The sequence below is a fragment of the Chrysemys picta genome, chromosome 9 (genome assembly GCF_011386835.1).
Source record: "Chrysemys picta bellii isolate R12L10 chromosome 9, ASM1138683v2, whole genome shotgun sequence".
Taxonomy (NCBI): domain Eukaryota; kingdom Metazoa; phylum Chordata; order Testudines; family Emydidae; genus Chrysemys; species Chrysemys picta.
In genome coordinates, this window is record NC_088799.1 from 55,793,943 (window position 1) to 55,817,597 (window position 23,655).

At 52.6% G+C, this 23,655-nt stretch overlaps 1 protein-coding gene across 3 annotated transcripts in view; it reads right to left on the reverse strand.

Annotated features, from left to right (window-relative positions):
• Nucleotides 1–23,655, reverse strand: part of ANO7 (anoctamin 7) — a 30,017-nt gene that overhangs the window by 5,365 nt on the left and 997 nt on the right. Inside the window, exons 2-19 of one of the 3 annotated variants that reach the window (XM_065557047.1) lie at nucleotides 22,799–22,894; nucleotides 20,328–20,471; nucleotides 19,638–19,713; nucleotides 18,865–19,031; nucleotides 17,134–17,241; nucleotides 16,456–16,592; nucleotides 15,242–15,299; nucleotides 12,222–12,332; nucleotides 11,702–11,867; nucleotides 9,784–9,874; nucleotides 8,963–9,059; nucleotides 6,530–6,673; nucleotides 6,306–6,443; nucleotides 5,983–6,081; nucleotides 5,780–5,882; nucleotides 4,318–4,429; nucleotides 1,416–1,470; nucleotides 180–277 (exon numbers count right to left, since the gene is read on the reverse strand). In XM_065557047.1, the coding sequence (XP_065413119.1) occupies nucleotides 180–277; nucleotides 1,416–1,470; nucleotides 4,318–4,429; nucleotides 5,780–5,882; nucleotides 5,983–6,081; nucleotides 6,306–6,443; nucleotides 6,530–6,673; nucleotides 8,963–9,059; nucleotides 9,784–9,874; nucleotides 11,702–11,867; nucleotides 12,222–12,332; nucleotides 15,242–15,299; nucleotides 16,456–16,592; nucleotides 17,134–17,241; nucleotides 18,865–19,031; nucleotides 19,638–19,713; nucleotides 20,328–20,441 (1,874 nt within the window). In that variant the 5' untranslated portion in view covers nucleotides 20,442–20,471; nucleotides 22,799–22,894. The remainder of the gene's footprint in view (nucleotides 1–179; nucleotides 278–1,415; nucleotides 1,471–4,317; nucleotides 4,430–5,779; nucleotides 5,883–5,982; nucleotides 6,082–6,305; nucleotides 6,444–6,529; nucleotides 6,674–8,962; nucleotides 9,060–9,783; nucleotides 9,875–11,701; nucleotides 11,868–12,221; nucleotides 12,333–15,241; nucleotides 15,300–16,455; nucleotides 16,593–17,133; nucleotides 17,242–18,864; nucleotides 19,032–19,637; nucleotides 19,714–20,327; nucleotides 20,472–22,798; nucleotides 22,895–23,655) is intronic. The other 2 variants (XM_065557046.1, XM_065557048.1) reach the window with 2 other exon arrangements.

Below are 23,655 nucleotides of genomic sequence, written 5' to 3' on the forward strand. Positions count from 1 at the left end.
CCACAGCCATCAGACCACTTGGGGCAGGTGCTGCAGCCACCTGCCAAGCACAAGACAAGCAGATGGGGCCGCACACACAGGTGTCTTTACCCTGATTGAGTCCCCCTCCCCCTGGTCCCTGTGGAGCTGGGCTCTGGTCCTCCACCACCCCCTGCCCTGATAGCACACTCGGTACTTACGGGATGACGATTTCCTGCACGTTGTTAATTACTTGTTTCCCCACCATGATGACCAGCAGCTCTTGGGCGAGTTCAATGAGACAGCCGCCAGCCCCGCACTGGGTGGGTAGGACAGAGGCACATCAGCTCCGCTGCACATTGCCCTCAAGCTCAGAAGGTTCGAGTGGGGGTGGGGGGGCCCTACCAGGTTCCACCTCCCACAGGAAAGGCTACTCCTGAGCCACGCAGGCTGGTGCACTGCGGCCCCCAGCATCATTGCCATGTCCTGGCGTCAGTGGTGTCCCAGCAGCCGGAGGAGGCAGCCTGCAGCACCAGGCCCCCAGCAGCCATTCCCAACCCTCAAGGTAGCCCCAGGGGCCGACTGCTGGGTGGGGTGGGCCAGGAACAAGTGGCCCCAGCTGCTGCCACTAGTCTTTGGACAGATGAGCAGAGGGGGCTCTTGAGGTGGCTGGGGCAGGAGTGGAGTCTGACCACCCCCACTTATCTTTGGTCCTGGGGGGATTAGCAGCCAGAGAGGGGGATTCCCCAGGCATGCCCCTGCGCCTCTCTGCACTATGCCCACATCCTGCCTGGGCCTTCCTCACTCCCAGAGGAGCCTGTGTGTCAGTCCTGTCAGAGGTCTTGGAGGCAGCACACAAGCTCGGGCTGGGGCCAGGCCAGGAGCCCACTACAATGGCACTGAAGCTGGCTATGGCCTCCCTCCTCCTCTGGCCAGGGCTGTCCTGAGAACTTTGGAGCCTTTCCTCATGCACAGTGCTGGGCAGCAACTGGGGTGTTTCCTGCCACCCCAGCAAAGGGTCCCCATTCTGTTTGGCAGGTTACCTCACACTGTCCCTCACCCGAGACTCCAACCTCCTTTTAACCCCATGCTCTGGTGTTCCTAAACCTCCGATTGCCAGACACTGCTACTGGACGATGGGGGATGGACACTCGCTAATTGCCCTGTTCCGTTCACTCCCTTTGAAGCACCTGGCACTGGTTGTGTCCAGGGCCGCCCAGAGGATTCAGGAGGCCTGGGGCAAAGCAATTTCGGGGGCCCCTTCCATAAAAAAAAGTTGCAATACTATAAAATACTATATTCTCGTGGGGGCACCTGTGGGGCCTGGGGCAAATTGCCCCACTTGCCCCCCCCCCCCAGGTGGCCCTGGCTGTGTCAGGACTCTAGGCCAGAAGGACCATTGATCTGACCCAGCATGGCCTTTCTTATGTTCTCAACCTTTATCAGCTGATACTTACGTCCTCGTTGCGGATCCCAAGCAAGGTCTTGTAGTGCCCTGGGTAGCCTACAAACCTGGAAAATCCAGGATGGCAAGACAGAGTAATAAATCCACAGCTGAACCCCTTGCTCCCCCACATCAATCTCTTATTCCTCCTGAGGCTACTCGGGAGGTGGTGCTGTCATGCACCGTGCCCTCTCCCACATCCCAGCCACCCTTGTCCATTGGGAGGCTGAGGACGCCACTCAGCCAGTCCTGCTGGATTGAATGAGACAAGGTCAGACCTACTTCATCTTCTTCTCCCTCAGCCCACATCTGAAGCCAGCACTGACGATACCCTGTGGATGTGCATGGAGGCCAGCTCTGCCTGCCAGGAACATCCCGTGATGGAAGCATGTGTGTCAGAAATTTCTCACTCACCCTGTGCCCTGTTCTTCCCAACAGAGGGGAAAGGAGGGACACAGTGCAATGGTGTATGTCTGAAAGGAGATCATCAAAGGGCACCCCTGGACTTGCCCTTCATGTTAATTTCATCCCTTCCATGTGTGAGAGGCATTTGAAGCAAAACTTTAGCCCACTACATACAAGGATGCTGGCTGCAATTACCCCCAGCACTCCCCTGTTTACCCCTCTGCTTCAGATCCCGTTTCCATCAGTTCTGGGGAGCAGCATGGTCCTGGATCAGGCCTGGGCTGGAACTCCAGCCCTGCGTGCCATCCCCAGATCTGTCACTGCCCTGCTGTGAGACCTGGGCAGGTCACATCACTCGCCTGTGCCCGTTTCCTCTCCCACCCACTGTTTCAATTGTATGCTCCTTGGGGCTGGGTCTTACTGCGTGTGCAGCGCCCGGCAACACAACGGGGCCCTGATCTTAGCGGGTGTCTCTATATAAAATAATGGCAGTTGGGGCCTTGCAACAGGGTCCGCCAGTTGCTGATACAGCAGACCTTCCCCATGCAACACAGCGACAGTCTGGCTTCCCTTCAGAATCCCAGCTCTGCACACAACAAGCACCCTCATCACCACCAGGGAGCAGAAGCCCCAAGCTGCCCAAGGAGTCTCAGCTCTGAGCTTTTGAGGGGCTTCCCCATGGGCATGTGCTTCCCAAACAGAGACCCCTCTGATACAGGACCCCCAGCCCCTCCACAGTCTGAACAACTGGCTGTGTGTGCCATGGGATCATACACTGAAAAGGCCATATAGCTCTCCGACATGCTCACTGCACGCCTGGACGGATACAGGGCTGCTTTAGAGCTACACAGGCACAAGGGTGGTTTCTAGTTGCCCCTTCCCACATTAGAATTGTGCCGGGAACCCCCACATTCCATCGCATGCCACTCATTGCCTCTAGATGGCAGCAGTGCTGCAGCTTCCCTGTCTCTCTCTCTCTCTCTCTCTCTCGCAGTGGTTCTCAAACTCCCCCCCCCCCCCATACACACCCCACCCCCCGCGGACCACTTGAAAATTGCTGAGGGTCTCGGCAGACAGGGCCGGCTCTAGGCACCAGCAAAACAAGCTGGTGCTTGGGGCTGCACATTTCTAGGGGCGGCAGAATGCCGCCCCTAAAAATGTGCCCCGGCCGCCCTAGCTCACCTCCACTGCTGCTGCCACAGCGCGCGAAACAGCTGATTCGCGCGCCGCTACTCGCCCTCCCTCCCAGGCTCTCAAGCCTGGGAAGGAGGGGGAACAGCGGCGCGCGAATCAGCTGTTTCGCGTGCCGCGGCAACTCGGGGTTTCCCCCTCCCTCCCAGGCTCTCAAACCTGGGAGGGAGGGGGAGATCCCGAGCGGCCGTTTCGCGCGCCGCTGCTCCCCCTCCGTCCCAGGCTTGAGAGCCTGTGAGGGAGGGGGAGAAGCGGCGCCCACGCCGCGCCCACTCAGAGTCTCCCCCTCCCTCCCAGGCTCTCAAACCTGGGAGGGAGGGGGAGACTCCAAGTGGCCGCGGCGCGGGCGCCGCTTCTCCCCCTCCCTCCCTCCTAGGCTTGAGAGCCTGGGGGGAGGAGGCAGGGCTGGGGATTTGGGGAAGGGGCGAAGTTGAGGTGGGGCCGGGGGTGGGGTAATTAAAGAATGGGGGGGCGGCCAAAATTGTTTTTGCTTTGGGCGGCAAAAATCCTAGAGCCGGCCCTGTGGGCAGACCACTTAATGATCTTTCCAATGTTGTTTGTACTGTTAGCTAACTGTTGTAAAGCGCTTTGGATAAAAGCGCTATATTAAAAAAAATAAACTTTTTTTGTTCTACAAATAAAAGCACACGCCTCATATTTTAATATCAGTAGTTTTACCTTTCTAATGCGATGGATGTGCCCTCTCCCCCCCTCCGTGGCAGCCCCCGAGCTGGGACTGGGAAGGGGGTGGGTCTCTGCCCCACCCAGAGCTGAGGCTGGGAAGAAGGGCCGTCTCTCCCTGGCAGCCACAGCCCTGGAGCTGGGGAAAGTCGCCTCTTTCTCTGGACACCGCAGCCCTGCACGTCCCAAATTCCTCCCACCCCCTCTTCTCACCCCACTGCCCCCTTCCAACTACCCCCTATTCCCCCCAAGGCCACCACCTCACCTTACATGTGCATCTTCTCCAGGGTTCAGGCACCTAATTAGTGGCGCCACACCTGCGCAGCTCCACTAATTAGGTGAGTGGCCCTTCATTGTTTCATGTGTGGCCACGCACCTTAGAGGGAACTATCCGCGGACCACCTGAATGGAGCTGGCAGATCACTCATGATCCGTGGACCACAGTTTGAGAACCACTGCTCTAGGGCTATCCACTGGAACTGCACATCACCAGGTCCCAAAGCCGCTTACCTCTGGGCCAGCCACAGGAACTCTAGCCACCAGCTAAAATGGGATTATGTTTGGAGGAGAGGGCCATGCCCCAGAGCTGGGGGATGGGTGGGGGAGGCAAGAGCTGCCCTCCCCTGGAGATGTCTTACCTTCCCTTGAAGAATGCAATGTAGATGGGAGAAGAGTAGAAATTGACAAACTGGAAGACAAACACTTTGAAGGTGAAAGCATCTTCGTACTTCGTCTGAGTCCGGTGCATCTCTGTGGCAGAGCAACACACACAGACAGCATCAGCTCTGCCCTACGGCAATATTCAAGGAGACTAGCAGCACTTACTCCTGTCACCCAGTAACCATGGCAACAGCATCCCTAACAGAAGAACCTGGATGACTGTGTGTTGTTTAGGAGGCTTTTTTGTTTGATCTTTAAGATGTCTGTATTTTTAAAACTCCCAACAAATGCATTGTCACCTAGGATTTCACGGGTGTTATGTTATGTGGTGTGGCCATGCAGAACGTCATAGCGACAGCCAGGATAGAACCCAGTCCCTCTTGTGCACAAGCCCACGGCCCTGATTCTTGAGCCTATGGAGAATCTCGATTAGCAGTCAGCAGTAAAGGGCCTAGGACACACACGTGTACAGGTCTGATTCTGTCTGGCAGAGGGCAATAATGTTGTACTGTACCTATAAACTAGCTACTAGCAAATTCATTAGATTATTTTTCTTTTTAAAAAGGCTAATAAAGATCATATCCTTTAATATTATTTCTAGAGCTGGTCAAAAAAATTGCTTTATTATTCTGCAAAAAAATTAACAAAAACATTTTCATTTCCTGTAAGTTCAAAATTTTCGGTAGAAAATATCCAACAACTGTCACTAAATTTCAGTTTATTGATTAAATGAAAATCAAATCTTCCCCTCCCCTGCCCCACAGCCAAAAAAAAGAAAATTTAAATCAAAATGAAAATATTAATCAAAAAGATTGTTAAAAAAATTCAGCCTTCTCTAATTATTTCCAGCATCCCTCTGCACACACAATGCTTTTCCCAGGCATCCGCCAGCATTAACCCTGGACCCTCAGAAAGCCATTGGACACCTGACTTCAGGACTCCTGCATTGCAACTTTTGATGTTTTGCCCTATGAGACAAATTCCTTCCTTGTGTCACACTATCTAGCTTGCAGGACCTAAGACAGCACTCATGAAAACTGGGAAAGGTGGCAACCTGGTGACCCTACACCAAACACCTGCATTCATTCCCTGCCTTGGTACCTCTCTACTTTGATCTGAGCCCTTCCACCTTTCTCAGTTCCTGACCTGTCTGTATCCTCGTCTGTCTGCCTTTTCCATTCTGCACCTAAATCCAATTTATTTTAGCAGCCCCTGCTTAATGGCGTAAGAATCCAGCTGAAGACAATGGACCAGATTCTCCCCTCCTGTGTGAGTGGGTGTGATTCCCTCTCAGATCAGATGGCAGTGTTTCACACTTGCTTTGTGCAGGTGGAGGTGAGTGCAATGCAAAAGTTGCAAAGGAGTGGGGAGCCAGGCCTGTCAGGAATTGTCCCAGGGAACCACAGTTGAAGTCTGTGCAATTTCCCTTCCACCACTTACCCCACTTGGTAAGGAAATGGGCCAGTGCAATGTAAATTTTAGAGAGGATGAGGATGAAGATTAGATTCACCACTGAGCCCGTGAGGCTGGCAATACGAGATGCCTAGAAAAGAGGAGAGCAGAGGGAATGAACCAGAACATCCCCTGGGGCTTGCTCAAGCCCATTAAACCCCAGGGCAGAGCTGGCTGCATCTACCTCTTACCGATGCCACAAAGAGGAAGTTCCCGGATCTTGACACAAGGATGCTGACGATCGCCCGGTACAGGATAATGGAGATCAGAAACATCACAACCACAGCAATCTGCAAACACAACCCAATGGCCATCAACTTGCCATCAGGAACTACAGTGTGTTTGGGGGAGCTGGGCTTGCTCTGATCTCTGGGGGCACTGGCAGCTATGGGAGAGCCACGCAGGCAGTAAGAGGCAAACAGCATGCAGAGAAGAGGCAGTCATGCTAGGAGCTGCAGACTCCATGAAAGACCTACAGAGCCAGGCACAGGGCAGCGGCCTGCAGTGCCCTTACCATCATGATGATGATCATCAATCCAGCCATGACCCGTTTTACGCGGTTCTGCTTGGGAAAATATGGCTCCTCTGCTCCAGTAATTGGGTTCTCCATCGTCATTGGAGCCATGGCAGTGAACTGGGGTCGCGGCCGCTCCTAGGACAGTGGGAAAAGGCATCACTTTGATTTGGCTTTGTATGGCCTTGGGAGTTCAGCTGTGTGACGGAGGGCCAGGCCTGTACCTCAATGTCCTCGAAGTCGGAACAGTCCCAGCGGTGCGCCAGGGTGGCGTTCATCCGCTTCCAGTACTCCAGGAATGTCACTGCCCACAGGGACATGAAAATGCTGAAGAAGATGGTCCCACCGTGGTCGAAGAGGCGGCCTGCCTATGGAGCAAAGCAAGGCGAGTGAAAGGAACGCTCAGGGGACCTGCAGGCGGAAAGGGATGCTAGGGTGGATCCTGAGAGCAGCAGAGTGCTAACTTTCTGGGTGTGTGAAGGGAGGTGAGGGCAGGAGAGAGAGAATGAGTTTCCCTCTGGGACAGACCGGGAGGTTCCCCAGGGGAAGCATTGGGGTTTCGGTAAGAGACAAAGCAGCACTGGAACGGATCATCTACAAGAATCAGAGTGCTGGATCAGTCTGAGTCCTTGGACCCAGGCTGGAGCGCTCCAGAGGCAGCAAGGAGATCAGTGGCAGCACAGTGCACAGCTGATTTGCCCACCTGTTGCCAGCACCAGACCCATGCTGCTCCCAAACACAAGTCGTGGCATGCCAGGAACGGCGGCATGGGGACAGGGTAGACAGCAATTGGGATTCCTGTGTCTGATCAACCAGAGCTGCCTGTGCTGCGCTGAGAAGATGACGGCAGGGTATGGCTTTGGGGTGTGCAGGGAACAGTTCACAGCTTGGGGCCCCATAAAGGCTTCACCCCAGGCTCAGAGCAGGACCCGTCCCACTCTGAGCATTCATCTCTCCCTGCACAGGGAGGGGGCCTCAGCTTCAGACAGGCAGAAAGGGAAAGAGTCTTTCCTTATTCTCTCTGGATTTGCTTGAATCGCCCTGGGAAGAAGTTGGAGCCACATGGAGAGGTCACCCTCGCTGTCTGAATAACCTTACCTCAGTGCTATCAAACGCTCCTGCTGGCGAGAGAAAGAGCTTTGGGCCAGATCCCCAGCTGGTGTAAATCAGCCGAGCTCCACTGGAGCCAATGGGCCGATCCCCACCTGGTGCAAGTCTGGACCAAAACTGAAGTGAATGGAGCCATGCCAATTTACATCAGCTGGGAGGACTGGTCCATTATGTAGACTAGGGGTCTGGAGCACATGACTTATGAGGAGAGGCTGAGGGAACTGGGATTGTTTAGTCTCCAGAAGAGAAGAATGAGGGGGGATTTGATAGCAGCCTTCAACTACCTGAAGGGGGGTTCCAAAGAGGATGGAGCTCGGCTGTTCTCAGTGGTGGCAGACGACAGAACAAGGAGCAATGGTCTCAAGTTGCAGTGGGGGAGGTCCAGGTTGGATATCAGGAAAAACTATTTCACTAGGAGGGTGGTGAAACACTGGAATGCGTTACCTAGGGAGGTGGTGGAGTCTCCTTCCTTGGAGGTTTTTAAGGCCCGGCTTGACAAAGCCCTGGCTGGGATGATTTAGCTGGGAATTGGTCCTGCTTTGAGCAGGGGGTTGGACTAGATGACCTCTTGAGGTCCCTTCCAACTCTGATATTCTATGATTCTATGATTCTATGTAGCTTACAGAGGGAGATAAGGGATTATGGTTGTCGGGCTAAAGCGTAGAATCTTGCGACTACCCGGCGCAGCAGAGGCTTGCTGTGCAGAGCAGATCTCCATCCTGAGGCAAAAAACGTCCATGCGCTGGTGTGAATCTGCATAGCCAGTTCAAGCTGCAGAAAGCCTCTTCTGTGCTCTGCAGTGCTTTCAACACACACTGGAGCAGCACCCGAGAAGGAGCTGTCCCTGAGATCCGTCTCTGCTGCTTCACTCCATGTGCAAGCAGCAAAGTGAAACGGACCCCTTCTCATCTCTGCAGCATGACCTGCTCCAGCACCAGAAGGGAGAGACCTTGAACACACAGGGAGAGGAGAGGTGGGAGGGAATCAGACAGGGAATGCAGGAGGGAACAAGGAGGGATAGCAGGGGGAAGCCAAGGAAGAGGCAGCGGACCTGGGGAGGAACAGACTAGGGAGGGGATGCAAAGGAGAAGAGAAGGTGAAGTGGGGAAGAGGAGCTGGAGAGGGATGGTTTGGGAGGTGGGATGCCAGCGAATGTGCACGGCTGGGAGGAGGGAGACTAGAAAGAGGGGAAGGGGTCCAATGTTGCTGATGGGAGGGAATGAGGAAAGGTCCTGGGGGAGGTGAGTCCTGGTGCTCTCTTCTCTCATACAGGAGCATGTCCCCTGAGATGTCTCCTCTAGTGTCATTAAGATGAAAAGGCAGAGAGCAAATCCCAGCACATTGTGCTTGTGCAAACAACCTGGTTATCGCCCCTCCCGGTGCATAAACACAGCACCTCCCAGCCCAGCCAGGCCCTGGCGCAGGGGCGAGAGAGCTGTGCACACCTGGGCACTCTAGCAAGCACCATCTACAGGGGAGACTGCACGATATTCTCTCTTCCTGGCCCTCCCCTCTGGAAATTAACCACTCAGAGCCACAAACCTTACCTTGAACATGCTGCAGATGCTGGAGAGCTGCCACTGTGGGCACTCCTTACACAGCGGGCACATCTGGTACTGATCCTCGCTCTCACAGATCTCCTGCCTGGGGCAGGAGGGAGGCAGACAAGGAAAGAAATCAGGACCATGGTACATTCTCTGCTCTAGGCCACCCTTTCACCCCTCTTGAGGCCTCATTCTTTCCAGTGATGCAGGACTAGCCAGGACCCCATGGGAGCCCATAAACACTGATCCTTAAATCAGCCCGAGGGTCCTGGGGGAGCGAAGCTGCTGAGCACATTCCTCTTGCAGGTCCCCAGGTGAGAGCACGGCACTCGGGATCAAAGCTGGGATGCTCACGTGGCAGCACAGAGCACTGGCCTTTGCTGCTCGTCCTTGCCCTGGACAGAAACACCTCATGGAGCTTTCCCGCAACAGTTTCCTCTGGTTAGAGTTTAGCCATTGCCTCGCCATGTTGGAACCTGGGACCAGACAGCAGAGCCATGGTGCTGGGAGGAGCGGGCGGCCACATGCTGTGAAGACCTGGGTGACATTTCCCTGCAGGGTGTTTAGGGGACTTTGACCCCGTTGCAGTTGGGTTATTCACCAGGAGTTTTGCTTGGAAGCCTGTGAGAAGCCAGGTTTGCTCGACAGTGAGCATGCATTTTGGGGGTGCTGTGGCCTAGTGGACTGACCTCAGGGGAGGCAGCCAGGAATTGCTGACTTCTGGGCTCCCCTGGGGCTTCCCCCACATCCTCCAGGCTGGAGACAGCCAGTGGGAGAGGGAAAGAGGAAGCAGGGACAGAAAGGGGAGAGAGGCTGGCACTTACGCAGGTATGTCGCTCAGCATCAGAAATATGCCTGCAATGAAAACCAGTGTCCCCACAACTGCCGCAGGCAAGAGCCACCCAGTGTAGAAACCTAAAGAGAGGGAAGAGAGAAGGCCCGTCCCTCAGACTGGGAGTCTCATTGCAAACACAGGACCTGTAGCCAACCTGCACCCTCATCTCAGCAGCACAGCCCAGTTCAGAGCCCCACATTCCTAGTGAAAGCAATTGCGGAGCGAGGCACTGCATCCCAGCAGCTGAAGGAGAGTCCCCTGCTAGCCATTGTAAAGGAGGATTCCCACCATGTTCTGCACCACGTTCTCAGAGGTCACTTGGGGAGCGGGGCCTTCCTCCCATCTACATGCGGGTAAAAGGGGAGGTTAAGGGTTATCTCACCCTGACATTGACTTCAAGAGCCTCCTGCTGGCTGTGTCGTCACCCTGAGACGTGGCCTCCAGAGAGAGGCTGGGTTTGGTAATGGCCGTAGGGCAGGACTTTCAAAACCATTCAGTGCTGGCTCAGTTCTGCTCCTACGGAGCAGAGCTTGCCCAGTGCCGAGTGGCAGTGGGAACCCCACCTTCATGTCCAATGCACAGGGACAACGATCCAAGTTAATCAAGTCTGGAGGCAGGGCAGAGTCTGTTACGCTTGCCAGTATGCCAACGATTATGTTCTTTGGCCATACATCAACTTTTTGTTTCTCCCCCTTCCAGACCTATTTTTAATTAATTTTGTCCATTTCTCTCTCCTTTTTCTTCTATTCCTTCCCTCCCTTCCTATTGCACCTTCTCCCTCCAGTGACAGACAGTGGGAATGGATGGTGTTCCTGGGGGAAGCCTCAGAGAAAGGATGGGGGGGGGAGGTTGCATGTAGATCGAGGCTCCAGCTACAATCTCTGATCAGGAGTGCCACAGCTGGGGTCCCATCATGGAGAATGTCTGTCCCAGCTTGTCTTGATGGGCTGTGGTGAAGGGATGAGCGTCCTGGTCTACGGAGGGTTTTGTAGATTAGGACTAGGACTTGAAACTCAGCCCCATCACAGACAGGGACCAGCAAAGCATCCATTGCTCCTGGTTGGTCAGCCATGTTCATTTCAAACGCATCCCACAGCTTGGACACGACAGGAAGGGCTTCTGGCCATGGGAGCTTTCGGGCTGCTGCTCTGTGCAAGAGAGACAGCTTTCCTTGCCTGGGACATGGCAGACAATCCCAGTACAAGATAAACAAATGCACCCTAATCTAGCTTCTCTTAGCAAGAGATAGCAGGAAAGGGGCAAGAAGGATGATTAGTGAAAAATGGCAACCTGAGAAGGATCCTCCCTGCTCCTCTGGCAATGACACCCATGTGTCCGATGTAAAGGGTGCCCCTTGCTATAGTACAGCCCGTCCTTGGTCTGCACTGGGGAAGCAAAGCACTCTGCTTACACAAGTGATTGTTATTGTCTGCGTTGATCCCAGCATTCCCTGCAGCAGAACACAAGGAGGCCGACGCTCCAGTGGAGCATTAGCTCTTTCTGGAGAAGGTATCAGGTTAGGGCAGAGCTGGGTGCAACAGGAGGTGGTCGAGGGAGCAGTAAGGAGCAGGGCAGAACAATGCACACTGGTGCTGGTGGTGTCCTTCCACTGCTGGCTAGAACCCATCCCTTTGTGCCACATGGCTGAAGGAGGCATTATTCTTCACCAAGCCTGATTTCTATGAGACTGGACAGTCTGATCTCCTGATCAGCAAGGCTCCAATTCCTTTTCCAGTGGGCATGAGGAACACACGGCTATCGCAGCTGAGGAATTGGTTGGAGACAGAGGTGCAGGCTAGAGGTTAAAGAGAATGGGGCAGAAGATCCATGGCAGCGTATTGACATGTCTGGCTGGGGCCAGGGATGAAGGCAGGTTGTAGGGAGGATCCGAAGAGCATTGTACTCACCCAGCCAGGCAAAGTAGAGCGCGATCTTCTCTCCAAAGTACCTGCGGATGTGATCCAGTGGCTGGTATCTGTTCCATTTCCGCCACCTCGCCCAGTACTGGAAGAGGACCTGGCGCTCGGTCAGGCTCTCAGGGGCTAGCCTGTCAGCAGGTACTGCAAAGGGACCCTGCAGGGGAGAAGCAGGGAGGGTCCAACTGTGGCTGGTGAAAGCATTTCAGCTGCCCATGCAGAGCAGAGCAGCTGGCTGGGCTGGGGAGAGGGGTTTGACAGCAGCCCCCTGCCTCTCCAGCTCCCCACAGCCATGCTTCCCCAACCCCAGTTACCTCTGTGTTCTTTTGGAAAGGCTGAATAAGGAGCTTTTTGAACAGCCCGGCCCCCTCCTGGGCAGAGGCCACCAAGTGCTCTGTCTTGGCCAGGGCTCCCTGTTGCCCCCTGAGCTGTAGATCGGAGCATGACCAAAGTCCAGTCTGGCTGAGGTAGCAGGGAACCGGTGTTAGAAAGAGGCTGTCTCCTGACTTACCTCATGCAGGGGGAATGCAGCTGCAAAGACATTCTCGCTCAGCAGCCGATCCACCCCAACCTCCCCCTGCTTCAGGTGGCCATATGGCGTCGTGGCCAGGATCTCGTACAGCTGGGGGAAGCAAAGAGATGGTAACTAACTGCTGTCACACTGACGAAAGATACAACGAGAGTCCCATGATCTCTCTCTAAGCACCGACACCAGGCTCCGCACTGCGCTATGGAGACCCATGCCTCAAAGGTTCTCAGCAACCACCTTTCCAGAGGGAAATGGAGAATTCGGGTGGAAAGAGACTAAACAAGTTCAAATGAATTCAGGTACAAGAAGTTGGTTTTTGCCACCAATTCCAAGCCTTACTCTCATAGGCATTGTAACATTCCCTTCCCCAGACATTGAAAACTGAAAGAGAAGGGTTCGTTTTTAGTCAGCCTCTTTAAACTTTGCGTGTGTTAAAATCTATTTAACTCCAATTGCCAATGAAGACTTAGGAGAAAAGTTGTCTGTTAAAATTCAAACCCCACACTGCCCGTGAATGAGCAAACTCCTCACACTACATCTCCTTCAGACTCCACAAACAGCCTAAACCAGAGAAGACCAGACTTAACATCCCTGATATTTCTATTGTTAACAAACAAGAAAAACAACTTCGTTTGAAACACATCTTTCAGGACTTTATATATCATAAAGCAACACAAATGGGTGAGAACTATTTTTTAAAAAAATCTTTGTAGGATTCCTTTAAGCCTAAAGTCACACAAATGAGGAGGAGAATGCAGACAGGAAAGAGAAAACAAATGGCTGTTTTCTTACTTCACTATTTTCTTCTTTAAAATAAGTGGCCTATTTTCTCTGTGTTTTATAGCTGCTTTTCCATTAGCAAGGCAGTATCACACCAGCCCAGTCAATATGGTCAGGAACAAACTCACAGCACATATGTCTTGGTGTCCTCACAAATACACTGGTAATTTGCTAGCAGCCATGTTTGTATCAGTTCTGACCTATATCTTGCAAAGTGCACTTTTGACAGGCTGTAGTCCATGGGCAGACACTGCCCCAGTGGGAGAAATTCATCACATCTGGGGTTTTGACTTTCCTCATTGGAAGTCAAGTTTTTGGCACCAGGCTGCATGGCTGCTTGGCTTACAGCACAAAGAGATGGAGCAGGAAGGAAGACCCTCCTATCTTGAGGTTTATAAATAGCAGGATATCGTTGATCATTAGTGGGCTTGGCAGAATTAGATTTTTATCTTTTTATAATTAATGGATAATATTGATGTTTATTTTAAGCAGTTTTTTATCTATTTAAACTTTCAGAGTTACACAAAATTATGGGTTTTAAGCATTTTTTAAATTTTTATTAATTTAAATTTTCATAGCGGCAGGAAATAATGGGGGGGAGGGGTCAAACAATTATTTAACGATAGTAGATGTTGTGATTCACAAAGTTAAAGTTCTATAACCGTTAAAACAAAATTGACAGCATTAAATCAAAATATACAAAGTAAATATCCTTGAATCACACTCTAATACAAGCAGCATTTTTCTTACTTTACTTATCTGTGAGTTTCGCTTATGGACGGAAATATTTTTTCGTCAGTTTGCATTGTACAGTAAAATTGACCTTTCTTGATAAAAATCTAATCCTTCCATCTAACCGTTAGTTATTGTCTCACACCCTGGCAGGACATGACCAGTATGTTCAGTGACTGAGCTGACAGAGGCAGGATGGTCCAATAATTAGGGCAGTGGTCTAGGACTTGTGAGACCTGGTCCTGCTCCACCACAGATTGTGTCTGTGAACTTGGGCAAATCACCTACCCTCTCTGTGCCTCAGTTCCCTACCTGTAAATGGGGATAATAGCTCTGCCCTGCCTCATAAGCTTTAAAGATTGTGAGGTGCTCAGATACAATGAAGAGGGGGGCCCTGTAAGTCCCTAAAATAGATAGCTGATTCCCCACTACCTTGCGCACTGCAGCCATTCACACCGAGGCAGCAGAGCAGAGATGCGTGATTTGGTAAAATTTCACACTCACTTTGCACAGGAGTAAGTGACCCTCTTTCTTTAGGCTGATCAGGATCTGGGATGTGCCTAGTGCCCAAACAGCCAGGGTCACAAGCCCACTCCTTACTCAAGCTACCCCCTAAACTGAACCTTCCCTCTGCTTAAATGTCAACCTCCCTAGAGGCCACCATACCTGCCCCCAACCTAAGCCCATGCCTCCCTGGAAGCCCTGCACCCTCCAGATTCAAGTGGGTAGGGTTACCATACGTCCGGATTTTCCCGTACATGTCAGGCTTTTTGGGCTTCAAATCCCCATCCGGGGGGGAAATCCCAAAAAGCCGGACATGTCCGGGAAAATCGGGACATGCGGGGCCGGCGGTGCTGGGTCGGGGGCTGGGGCCGGGCCGGGGGCCGGGTCGGCGGTGCTGAGCCGGGGGCCGGGGCCGGGCCGGTGGTGCTGGGCGGGCCGGGGGTGCTCGGCCAGGGGCTGGCCCGGGGCCAGCACCTCAGGGCCCGAGCTGACCCAGGCTGGAGACGCTGGGGGGGCCAGACTGGGCCGCGCCTCCTCCCCCCACCCCTTACCTGCTTCAGGCTTCCCGCGAATCAAATGTTCGTGGGAAGCAGGGGCTGGGGCGGAATTGGGGTGGGGACTTTGGGGAAGGGGTGGAGTTGGGGCAGGGGCGTGGGCGGGGCTGGGGCCCGTGGAGTGTCCGCTTTTTGGACACTCAAAATATGGTAACCCTACAAGTGGGGCCTTCTCCACAACACCCATCTCTCCTCCTAGCCCAAACCCAAGCCTTGCCAGGGTCCCAAACTTGCTGCACCCAAAGCCTTCCCCCTGCGAGTCCCTTTCTGCCCGGGCCAGAACACTCAAGCCCTTCCCAGCTGGGCTAACACAAAAGCAACGAATTAGGATGATAAAGAATTGAACCAGAAGCCAAGGAGGAAGGGCCCATCTCAGCCCCAGGCCCTGCAGGACCTCTCCCTCCCCAGGAGACCCCTGGGCTGGCTACTCACTATCCTGTGCCGTTGTGTGCTGCTGAAGAAGGTGTCTTGCTCATTGCTCCCTAGGAACCTGCAATCACACACACCAGAACCATGATGGGAACATGCCCCCCAAAGTGCAACCCACAGGACAAGCCATCCTGCTTCCTCTCCCTGAGCCCACAGCCATCCACTTCCCCACCCCATTTTGCCACAGGTACAGCACTGCACTTCACCCATCCAGCCGAGGATGGCCCCTCCCTGCCCTTGCCAGCCCAGCTGCAAAGAGAAGGCACTTGCTGAGGCAGTTCCAACTGGCAGGTCACCTCCTTGGCTTCACCCATCATCTCAGAGGGGCGGCCTATAGAGTCACTCTCCCAGGGTAGTCCTCTCACAGCAGCCTTGCTCTGCTGATCATCAACCCACCCACCCCACCCCTGCCTTTTGTGCACACATGGCTCTTCCTCCCTTCCTTCCTTCCTGTGCCCTGCCAAGTAGTGGTATTTAATTCTTATCCCTTTATTGCTCGGATAGCTTCGGCAGTGCGCTAGGGGTCTCAGGGACACTGACACCAACGTGCTCCCTGCCCTGAAGAGTTTACGATCTAGGCCAGAGGTGGGCAAACTACAGCCCGTAGGCCATATATGGCCCATGGAACAATCCTGCCCGGCCCCTGAGCTCCTGGCTGGGGAGGCTACCCCCGGCCCCTCCCCTGCTGTTCCCCCTCCCCCGCAACCACGCAGGCAGCGCTCTGGGCAGCAGGGCTGCGGGCTCCTGCGGGGCAGCGCAGCAGCATGTCTGGCTCCAGGCAGGAAGTGGGAGGGGGTCGGATAGGGGGCGGGGGCCAGGCTGTTTGGGGAGGCTGCCCTAGCCGGCTGTTTGGGGAGCCTGCCCTACCCAGCCCTCCATACAGTTTTGCAACCTTGATATGGCCCTTGGGCCAAAAATTTTGCCCATCCCTGATCTAGGCAGATAATGTGCACAGGCAGAAAGGGGAAGGCAGACAACAGGCAGCTGCCTGGATGAGCACTCCAGCAGGTGGCGTAACAGGCTTCCCTGTGGGTGCCCTGCAGGCCTGTTGGACAGGGAGAAGAGGTCTCCTCTCTGAGCGGCTTGGGTAACTGCCTGTCCCATAGCCCTTGCCCTCAGGGAGACAGCAGGAAGCTCATTCCAGATGGGAAAGAGGAAAGGTGATCAGCACAAGGAAGCAGGAGTGAATGCATTCCACAGGCTCCCGGGGCTCTTACCATGCTAACTTGTTCACCTTGAAGTGACAAGTGTAGTAGTCCAGGGGCAGATTGGGAACCTCCTCATGCAGCAGGCTGGGGACAGCCAGCCTCTTCGCCACTCTGTCAGACCAGTTTGAAGCCTGATTTGGCAGGGCCTGGGCACAAGCAAGAGAAAAAGGCTCAGGAGGAGGACAACAGCAGCAGCATGGTGCTGAGTCAGCATCCGGGGGCAGAGGAGGGTGGGGGAAGAGACGAGTCCCCAGCTGCATGCACAACAGCATGAGAGGCTGGGAGCACTGGCATGTGAAAGAGGGTGAGTGGGGAAGCACTGAAGGGATAAGGAAGCTCCTCCAGGGCCTGCACAGGAGCTCACCTGCTGTCGTCCAGGACAGTTTTGCTGAGCAAAGCCCACAGGATTGAGGCCTCTGAAAATAGGAGGGCGAGTAAGTAAATACCCCCACTTCCCTTCTTCAGTTCGGTCTCCCTGTAACCTCCATCTGGCTCTGTGCCGTGTCACTGCCCAGCCCAGCGTGTGCAACACTCAGCCAGCGTGGAGTCATCGCCCCTCACAACTCTCCCCCTGTGGCACATGGGAGCAGTGGGATGGCTTCACCCTGGCAACTGGGAGTTCCTCAGCTCTTGCAAGGATGAACTGGGCCCTACAGGGAAGAGGACAAGTCTCGGAAAGACCTTCACCTGCAGTGGGAGCCTCAGCCGGAGATCCTCTGCATAATAACACAGCACGCTCCAGGGGGCATTCAGCAGCACATAGTGCACCACCTTCTTCTCATCCTGGACCACGTGCTGGGAGAGAAGAGGGAAAGATGGCATTAGCCACTTGTTGTACTCAGGCCTGGCATTATAGGCTGGATTCTCAGCTGGGGTGAATCAACAAGGCTCCCTTGAAATTAAGGCTGCTATGTCAATTTATAGCAGCAAGGGGCCAGCCATGCAGAACTCACCTTGGCTGTGCCGTTACTAAGCCTCTAGCTAGGGGGATGTGTACACTGCAAAGAAAAACCCACAGCAGAGCTCAGGCTCACACGATGGGGCTAAAAATATCAGTGTAGAGGTTCCTGCTCAGGCTGGAGCCCAGGGCCCCGAACTGCGTGTCTCAGAGCCTGGGGCTCCAGCCAGAGTAGGAACATCTACACTGCTATCTTTAGCCCTGTAGCGTGAGCCCACATCAGTTGACCTGGGCTTGGAGACTCACTGCCAGGGGTTTTCTTTTGCAGTGTAGACGTGCCTTCAGAACCCTGCAGAGCTCGGGAACTGCGCAGCAGAGGAACACCCGCCATATGCAGCTCCCAGATCACACAGAGCAAGCCGTGCTCCTGTTGGCAGCCACCTCCCAACACTCATCTCCAAAACAGTGCATCTCCCAGCAGGCCAGGCAGCATGAGATGGAAGAGCTCCCCTCCTGGGCCTGCCAGGAGACTCACTAGATGATGGGAGTAGGTTAGACACACTCACCACGTGGCACAAGGTCAATATTATTCCAATGAAAGATCAGCAGATGATTCCTTAGCCACCCACCACAGCCCTGCCTCATTCCCAGCAGGCTGAAATGCTCACTGCTGCCCTGGCCCATTCACTGGGGAGGGGGCCATTTTGGAACAGGGTAAAGTTCTGGCCCCAGGCTCCATCCATTCTGTGGTACTCCGACAGCGGAAAGGGGAGGGAGAGCTTCCTGAAGAGGTATCGTCTGTTATCCCTAATGACATAAATGGTGTGGCAGGTGCGGGCAGGCTAGGCTACACTGGGGGCTCTATGGGCCCCTGACCAGGTTCAGGATAAGGGAAGCGGGAAGGTGATTTACAGACGTTAGTCATTCGTGTCACTTAATGCTCTGCTGGAAGGTGCGCAGATACTATGGTGATGGTATCTAACATGACATAGTAGAAAGGCACCTTTGCCCTCCTCCTGTGCCAAGCACAACTCAGCTGGCCCAGGGGTCCACGCCCATAATTTAGCTCTAACATGCTGCATCATAAACAGAGTCTTGTTTCTACATGAACCAGGTTTCCTCTGCTGGGTGAGCGATGCAGAGTGGACTGACCATGTGTCCTGGCTCCAGTGGGGGCAGAAGGCTCGATTTATCACCACATGCTGGCAGGCTGCCTGTATTGCTGACAGATGGCTGCATTTCCAGTCTCCTCCTCAGACTGCTCAGCCAGCTGGCCCTTTGCTTTCCTTTCCCCACTGAGAGAAGCCAGGACCAAGCCAAGGTGAACAATGAGCTCCCCTTTCTGGAGAGCGTGGCCCCTACACCGTCCGGACGGGGATTACTGAGCAGAGGGGGGAAGACCAGGATCCAATGAACAAAGCAACTCTTCCCCCCCAGGACAGGGTGGCCCTGCAGAGCCAGGCTAGTGCACTGATACACAGGGAAGAAGCCTTCCTGGGCACCAGAAAGGATCCAGCTACCTTTTCTATACAGATCCCAGCAGCCTGGAGCTTGTTCAGAAACTTCTTCCGCCAAGTCTTGCGGACATCGACAGCTCTTCTCCACCGGGGCACCTCGCTCTCAGCACTGGTTTCTTCATTCTGTCCCTCCTGCTCCTGGGGGTCTGCTTCCCACACCAGGACGAAGTCTGGGACAAGAAGAGACAGCTTGTGTCCACATCACAGATAGATGGACACTGCAAGGCACATGGGGGCAAAGCTCTTGGAAACCACCCAGCTCATGCTTCATATGCTTCATCTACTTCTCCATCTGCTCCTGCCCGGTGCCCAGCTGATTCTTGTCACAGGGCCAAGTCTTGGTGGAGTAAGATGAGCAGCTTGCAGAAAGGGGCACATGCAGGGAGGAGCAGGCTGGGGATTATAAACCTAAGACCCCTGTCCTTTATGGAATGAGTTTACCACATGTGGCTACAAGAAGATGTACTATCTTACTGCAGCCACAAGGACCAGGGGTCCCGAGACAAACCAGGACAGTCAAGCTAGACAGGGACCTAGTAGACTCCAGATATGCCCAACAGAACTAGTCCAACCAGCAGAACCCATTCAGTTCTGCCCTGTCCACGGAGACTGGCAGGCACATCCCAAGCCAAGGGTATACACGGTGTTGAAAGCAGGGCTGGGGACTTCACCCCTTATTTACAGGTTTCCTTCTTTAAAATAAATAAATACAAAGGCCACCAGCCTCAAAAACACCTCCCCAAAGATCAGCACTTCTCCCTGGGTTGTGCCCTCACCTATCCTGGTGCGTCCATCGCTGAAGACATTTGCAGTGCTCTGCGTGACATGGGTTGCTTGACTTGGTTTGCTCAGCTGGAAAAAAGCATTAACTCATAAGGGGCTTGGGCAAAAGCCCTGCCGAATGCTGACAGGAACTAGCAAAAGGAAGTTAAGGTGCTGCTGGCATCATGCAGTCCCCACCAGGATTCCAGCAGCGAGTGCGACCCCACCGGGGTGCTAGCTAGGACTTATCTAAACTCTCATCTGAGAGAAGGCCTTGGGCTACAGGGCTGCCCTCCTACAGTGAGCATATGCCACTGCCACGGTAATATGAAATAAGTCCATGTGCATACAGTGGGAACTGCTGTTTGCAAACCAGTCTCAGTGCATTTAGTGACTGCCAGGAGACAGGGCCCGCGAACAATGGCCAGCCAGCCTCACCCAGTTTGGAAGTGGGTGGCCTTGTATGCAAGCTTGTCTATTGTTTGGAGCAGCTGATCTCCCTGAACACCCTCTCCTTCATCTTGCCTTTGGATGCAGGCATCCCTGGTGTTGTCCTCCCCCGCCTCCCAACAGGAACAGGAGCTGTGTTCCCCAGAAAGCCCCTTAGTCATCCCCCATGTGGCAGGAGGTGATGGGCGCAGATTAACCCTCCCTTCCCCCTCACAGCTCTAAATATCCGTCCACAGTAGATTTTATATGCCTACCTCCGAGATTTCAATAGGATCCTGGCTCAGACTACCATAATAAGGCCCTTTGGCATTTTGGTCTTCACCCATCAGGTTGGCATGATCATCTGCTTTGATCTTTTTCCGATGCATCTTGATCCTTCATGCCACCAGCACCTTCTGCTGTTTAGAAACAAATCAGCAAGATGTGAGTGCAGCATGGATGGGCCAAAGCTCCCTCCCACAGGAGGCAGCAGACCAGGCCTCTCAATGTGTGGGGCCACATGCCAGGAGAGATCAAGACACTGATTGCCTCGCTTTCAGGTCCTGATGGTAGAGGTACAGGAGTGCTCTAGTGGTGAGCTGCTTCTTTCCCCTCCCGTTCTGCTGTGGTACATTATAAATGTATTTTGCTACCTTGCTAGACAGTTATTCACTATGTATAAGACTTACCTAATGCATTTTGTTTTAAATAAATGTAGGAGTTTTATTAAAAGATATCAAAGGAAATCCATAAGAGCAGCATTGCTAGCAGTGAGACCTTAGGTTGAGACACTGTACAAAGGAATTGTTACCTTTTGTATCAGAGTGGTTTGAGTGAACACATGCATGCATTACCAGGATGTGTGAGCTTTCTTCAACTGTTTATCAAGAAGCCAGTCAGGAGAGGCTGGGAAAGATTTTAGGAAGAAGCTGTGCAGTGAAGCAGGAAGAGAGATGGAGTAGCTTTAGAGACAATTAAGTGACTCGGGGTGGGTGGGCATTCTGTAACACTTTCCATGGCATGTGACAATGGTAGTCATATTATAGATTGGCTCAGAGGTCATCATCAGAGATATTTAATAAGTTAGGGGACGTATATTTGAGCTTAAGTTTAAGATTTCTTTTGTAAAGTGTTAAATCATTTATTATAAAATGTATTTATTAGTGCTTTTAAAACACCTGATATAGAATTTACGTTTTAGAAGATATAACTTTGTTATTTAAGAAAATGAGATTAGCATCCCAACACTAAATATTATCCCTATTTTACACAAGGGAAACTGAGGCACGGAGCAATGACGTGACTTGCTCACAGTACGTTTGTGGCAGAACTGGGAATAGAACCAAGGTCTTCTGACACCAGTTCAATGCCTAAGCCACAACATGCGGAGTGCTGCTTTGGGACTCCACATCACAAGACGATACATATCTATCTTTCTTGGTCGTATCAACTTCACAAAGAAACTTGCCCAGAGATAATGCAAAGGGGCTTGTTTTTCATTGCACATTAAACGAACTGTGCAGTAAGTGCAAAGAGTCCCAAGCTCAGAAGGTAATTAGAGGTGGGAGATCTGGGAATCTCTCGTATGAAGTGGGCATTGCAGGCTGGGCATGACATAGACAGGACATAAGCAGCCTCAGCTGTGTCTCAGGAGCATCACTTTAGCCCCAGGGCTCTGAATCCTGTTGTAATCACTGGTGCCTTCTATAGTAGGTTATTAGGTGTTACAAATGATTGGTTCAAATGCCTTGAGTTTGCAATGCCTCATGCCCCCTCAAAGCAGCTGTCTCAGGTGTTCTACAAGCAATGGATTTGCCATTTGGGTCTAATGCCTGTGGAGAGGTCTCTAGCTAAGGGTCAGCTGAACCACTGCAATCTTCAACCATTTCCATCCAAATGGGTAAAACACATTTCCCCCCTCATCCCCCTGCTTCCTCAAGCATCACGGCTGTGGCAGTTCAGCTGCTGCTCATAACCCCGTCCCCAATGCAGTGCCTCACATATGGAAGTTAGCCAAACCTTCCTCCCCATGCAGCACTGCCCAACACTGTAGGGTATTTGCCCCAGGAGTCTGAGTACAGGTTGGGTCTGAATGCACCAAAATGGTTCTGTGAAAAACAGCCTGGGCAAAGATAAAATGTAGTGAAGAAAAAATGATGCAACAATCCACATCATGCAAGTAATGCTGCTGCTGCAACAGCTTCCTTGCTCGGTATCTAGAGGAAGAAATATGCTAAATATGTCCAAAGGCTCCCTCTTCCCTGCCAAGCTCTTTGAAAGCAAGTGGGTCTCAGACAGACACCTCCCCCATTTATATAGTAGGGGACTATTTTTGTTTAATGTGAAAAACTGTTACCTTCCTGTTGTGGCCCATTATGGGTCTAGGTTCCAGGCAGCCACTGATGAGCATCTCAGCCAAGATAGTGAGTGACTAGTGATTTAGGGATGTCCAACTTGAGATCTGGTTTGCAGAAGGTGGGTGCCTGGCCCTTTCTGGAAATCAAGCCCCTCTAAAGCATCTCACATTGAGCGCCCGCAAATTGCTAGTCACTTTTCTGAAAACCTTGGTCTTGTCCACGCTGGGAAAAAGCCCCACGTCAGAAGGCTTACTAACAAATCCTATGTTGAACGTGACTTGGCACAGGGGCAGTCATATTTAAAAACATGTTAACTGACTGTGGTTAACTCAATCATAGTCAAATATATGAAAGCGAAGCAGAAGGAAATCAAAAGCTATTGGATTTACCTTAGCCAAGTGCTCCAACGCAGAAGCTCCATATGGTTTACATTGCCATTTTAATGTTTTTTTCACCCCAAATCATAGTCAGCCAAGAATGAGCAACTAAGGGGTTAGAAAGCAATAAAAGTTTCTTGGGCTCATATGCAATGGACCAATATAATGTACCAGTCTGAGTTTATGTGAGAAACACTAAACTAAAATAGCCACACTAAGCTAATGGCTCTCTGCATTTACATGAGCAGAATTTGGGGTGCAGATGGGTTGCAGGCTGGGGTTCACATAACTTTGCTTCACTCTCTGGATTTCAAAACCAAGGTATATTTGTGTTACCCCAAGTAAAATCTGATTGCAGCCATGTCTCAGCTGTGTTGCCAGCTATCAGTACATTTATGGATTGTCCTTTTAAGAAATGTGAAAATTGCCTGCCAGTCCCTCCCCCCAACAAAAGGCATGCTGCATGCAAACAGCAGGATAGCCCAGGAAATGATTCTGCCTCCTTCCTCTGTTGTGCTCCAGTGTCTCAGCTGTGCAGTGCAGTAGATGAAGGCTGAGATCAGATACACCCACTGGTAACTCTCCAGCAGGAAAGCTTCCTTTTAATTAAAAGAACCTGGTGGAAGGATCTTGGGAAGAGTGATTGGAGTCTGCAAATAAGGACAAGTTCCAATCACAAGCAGAAGCGGGACAAAAAGCAAACAGCAAAATCCAAGAAGTGCTGATTTAAGGCTTAGCTTGGCAAAGCCTCATCAGGAAAGCGCATGCCTGGTTCCATTCCAGTGCCCAAATCCCCTAGGCACCTTGAACATGCTAGCCTAAGTCTCCAAACCATGGGCCAAATTCAGCCCTGGCTTACACCCCTTGCA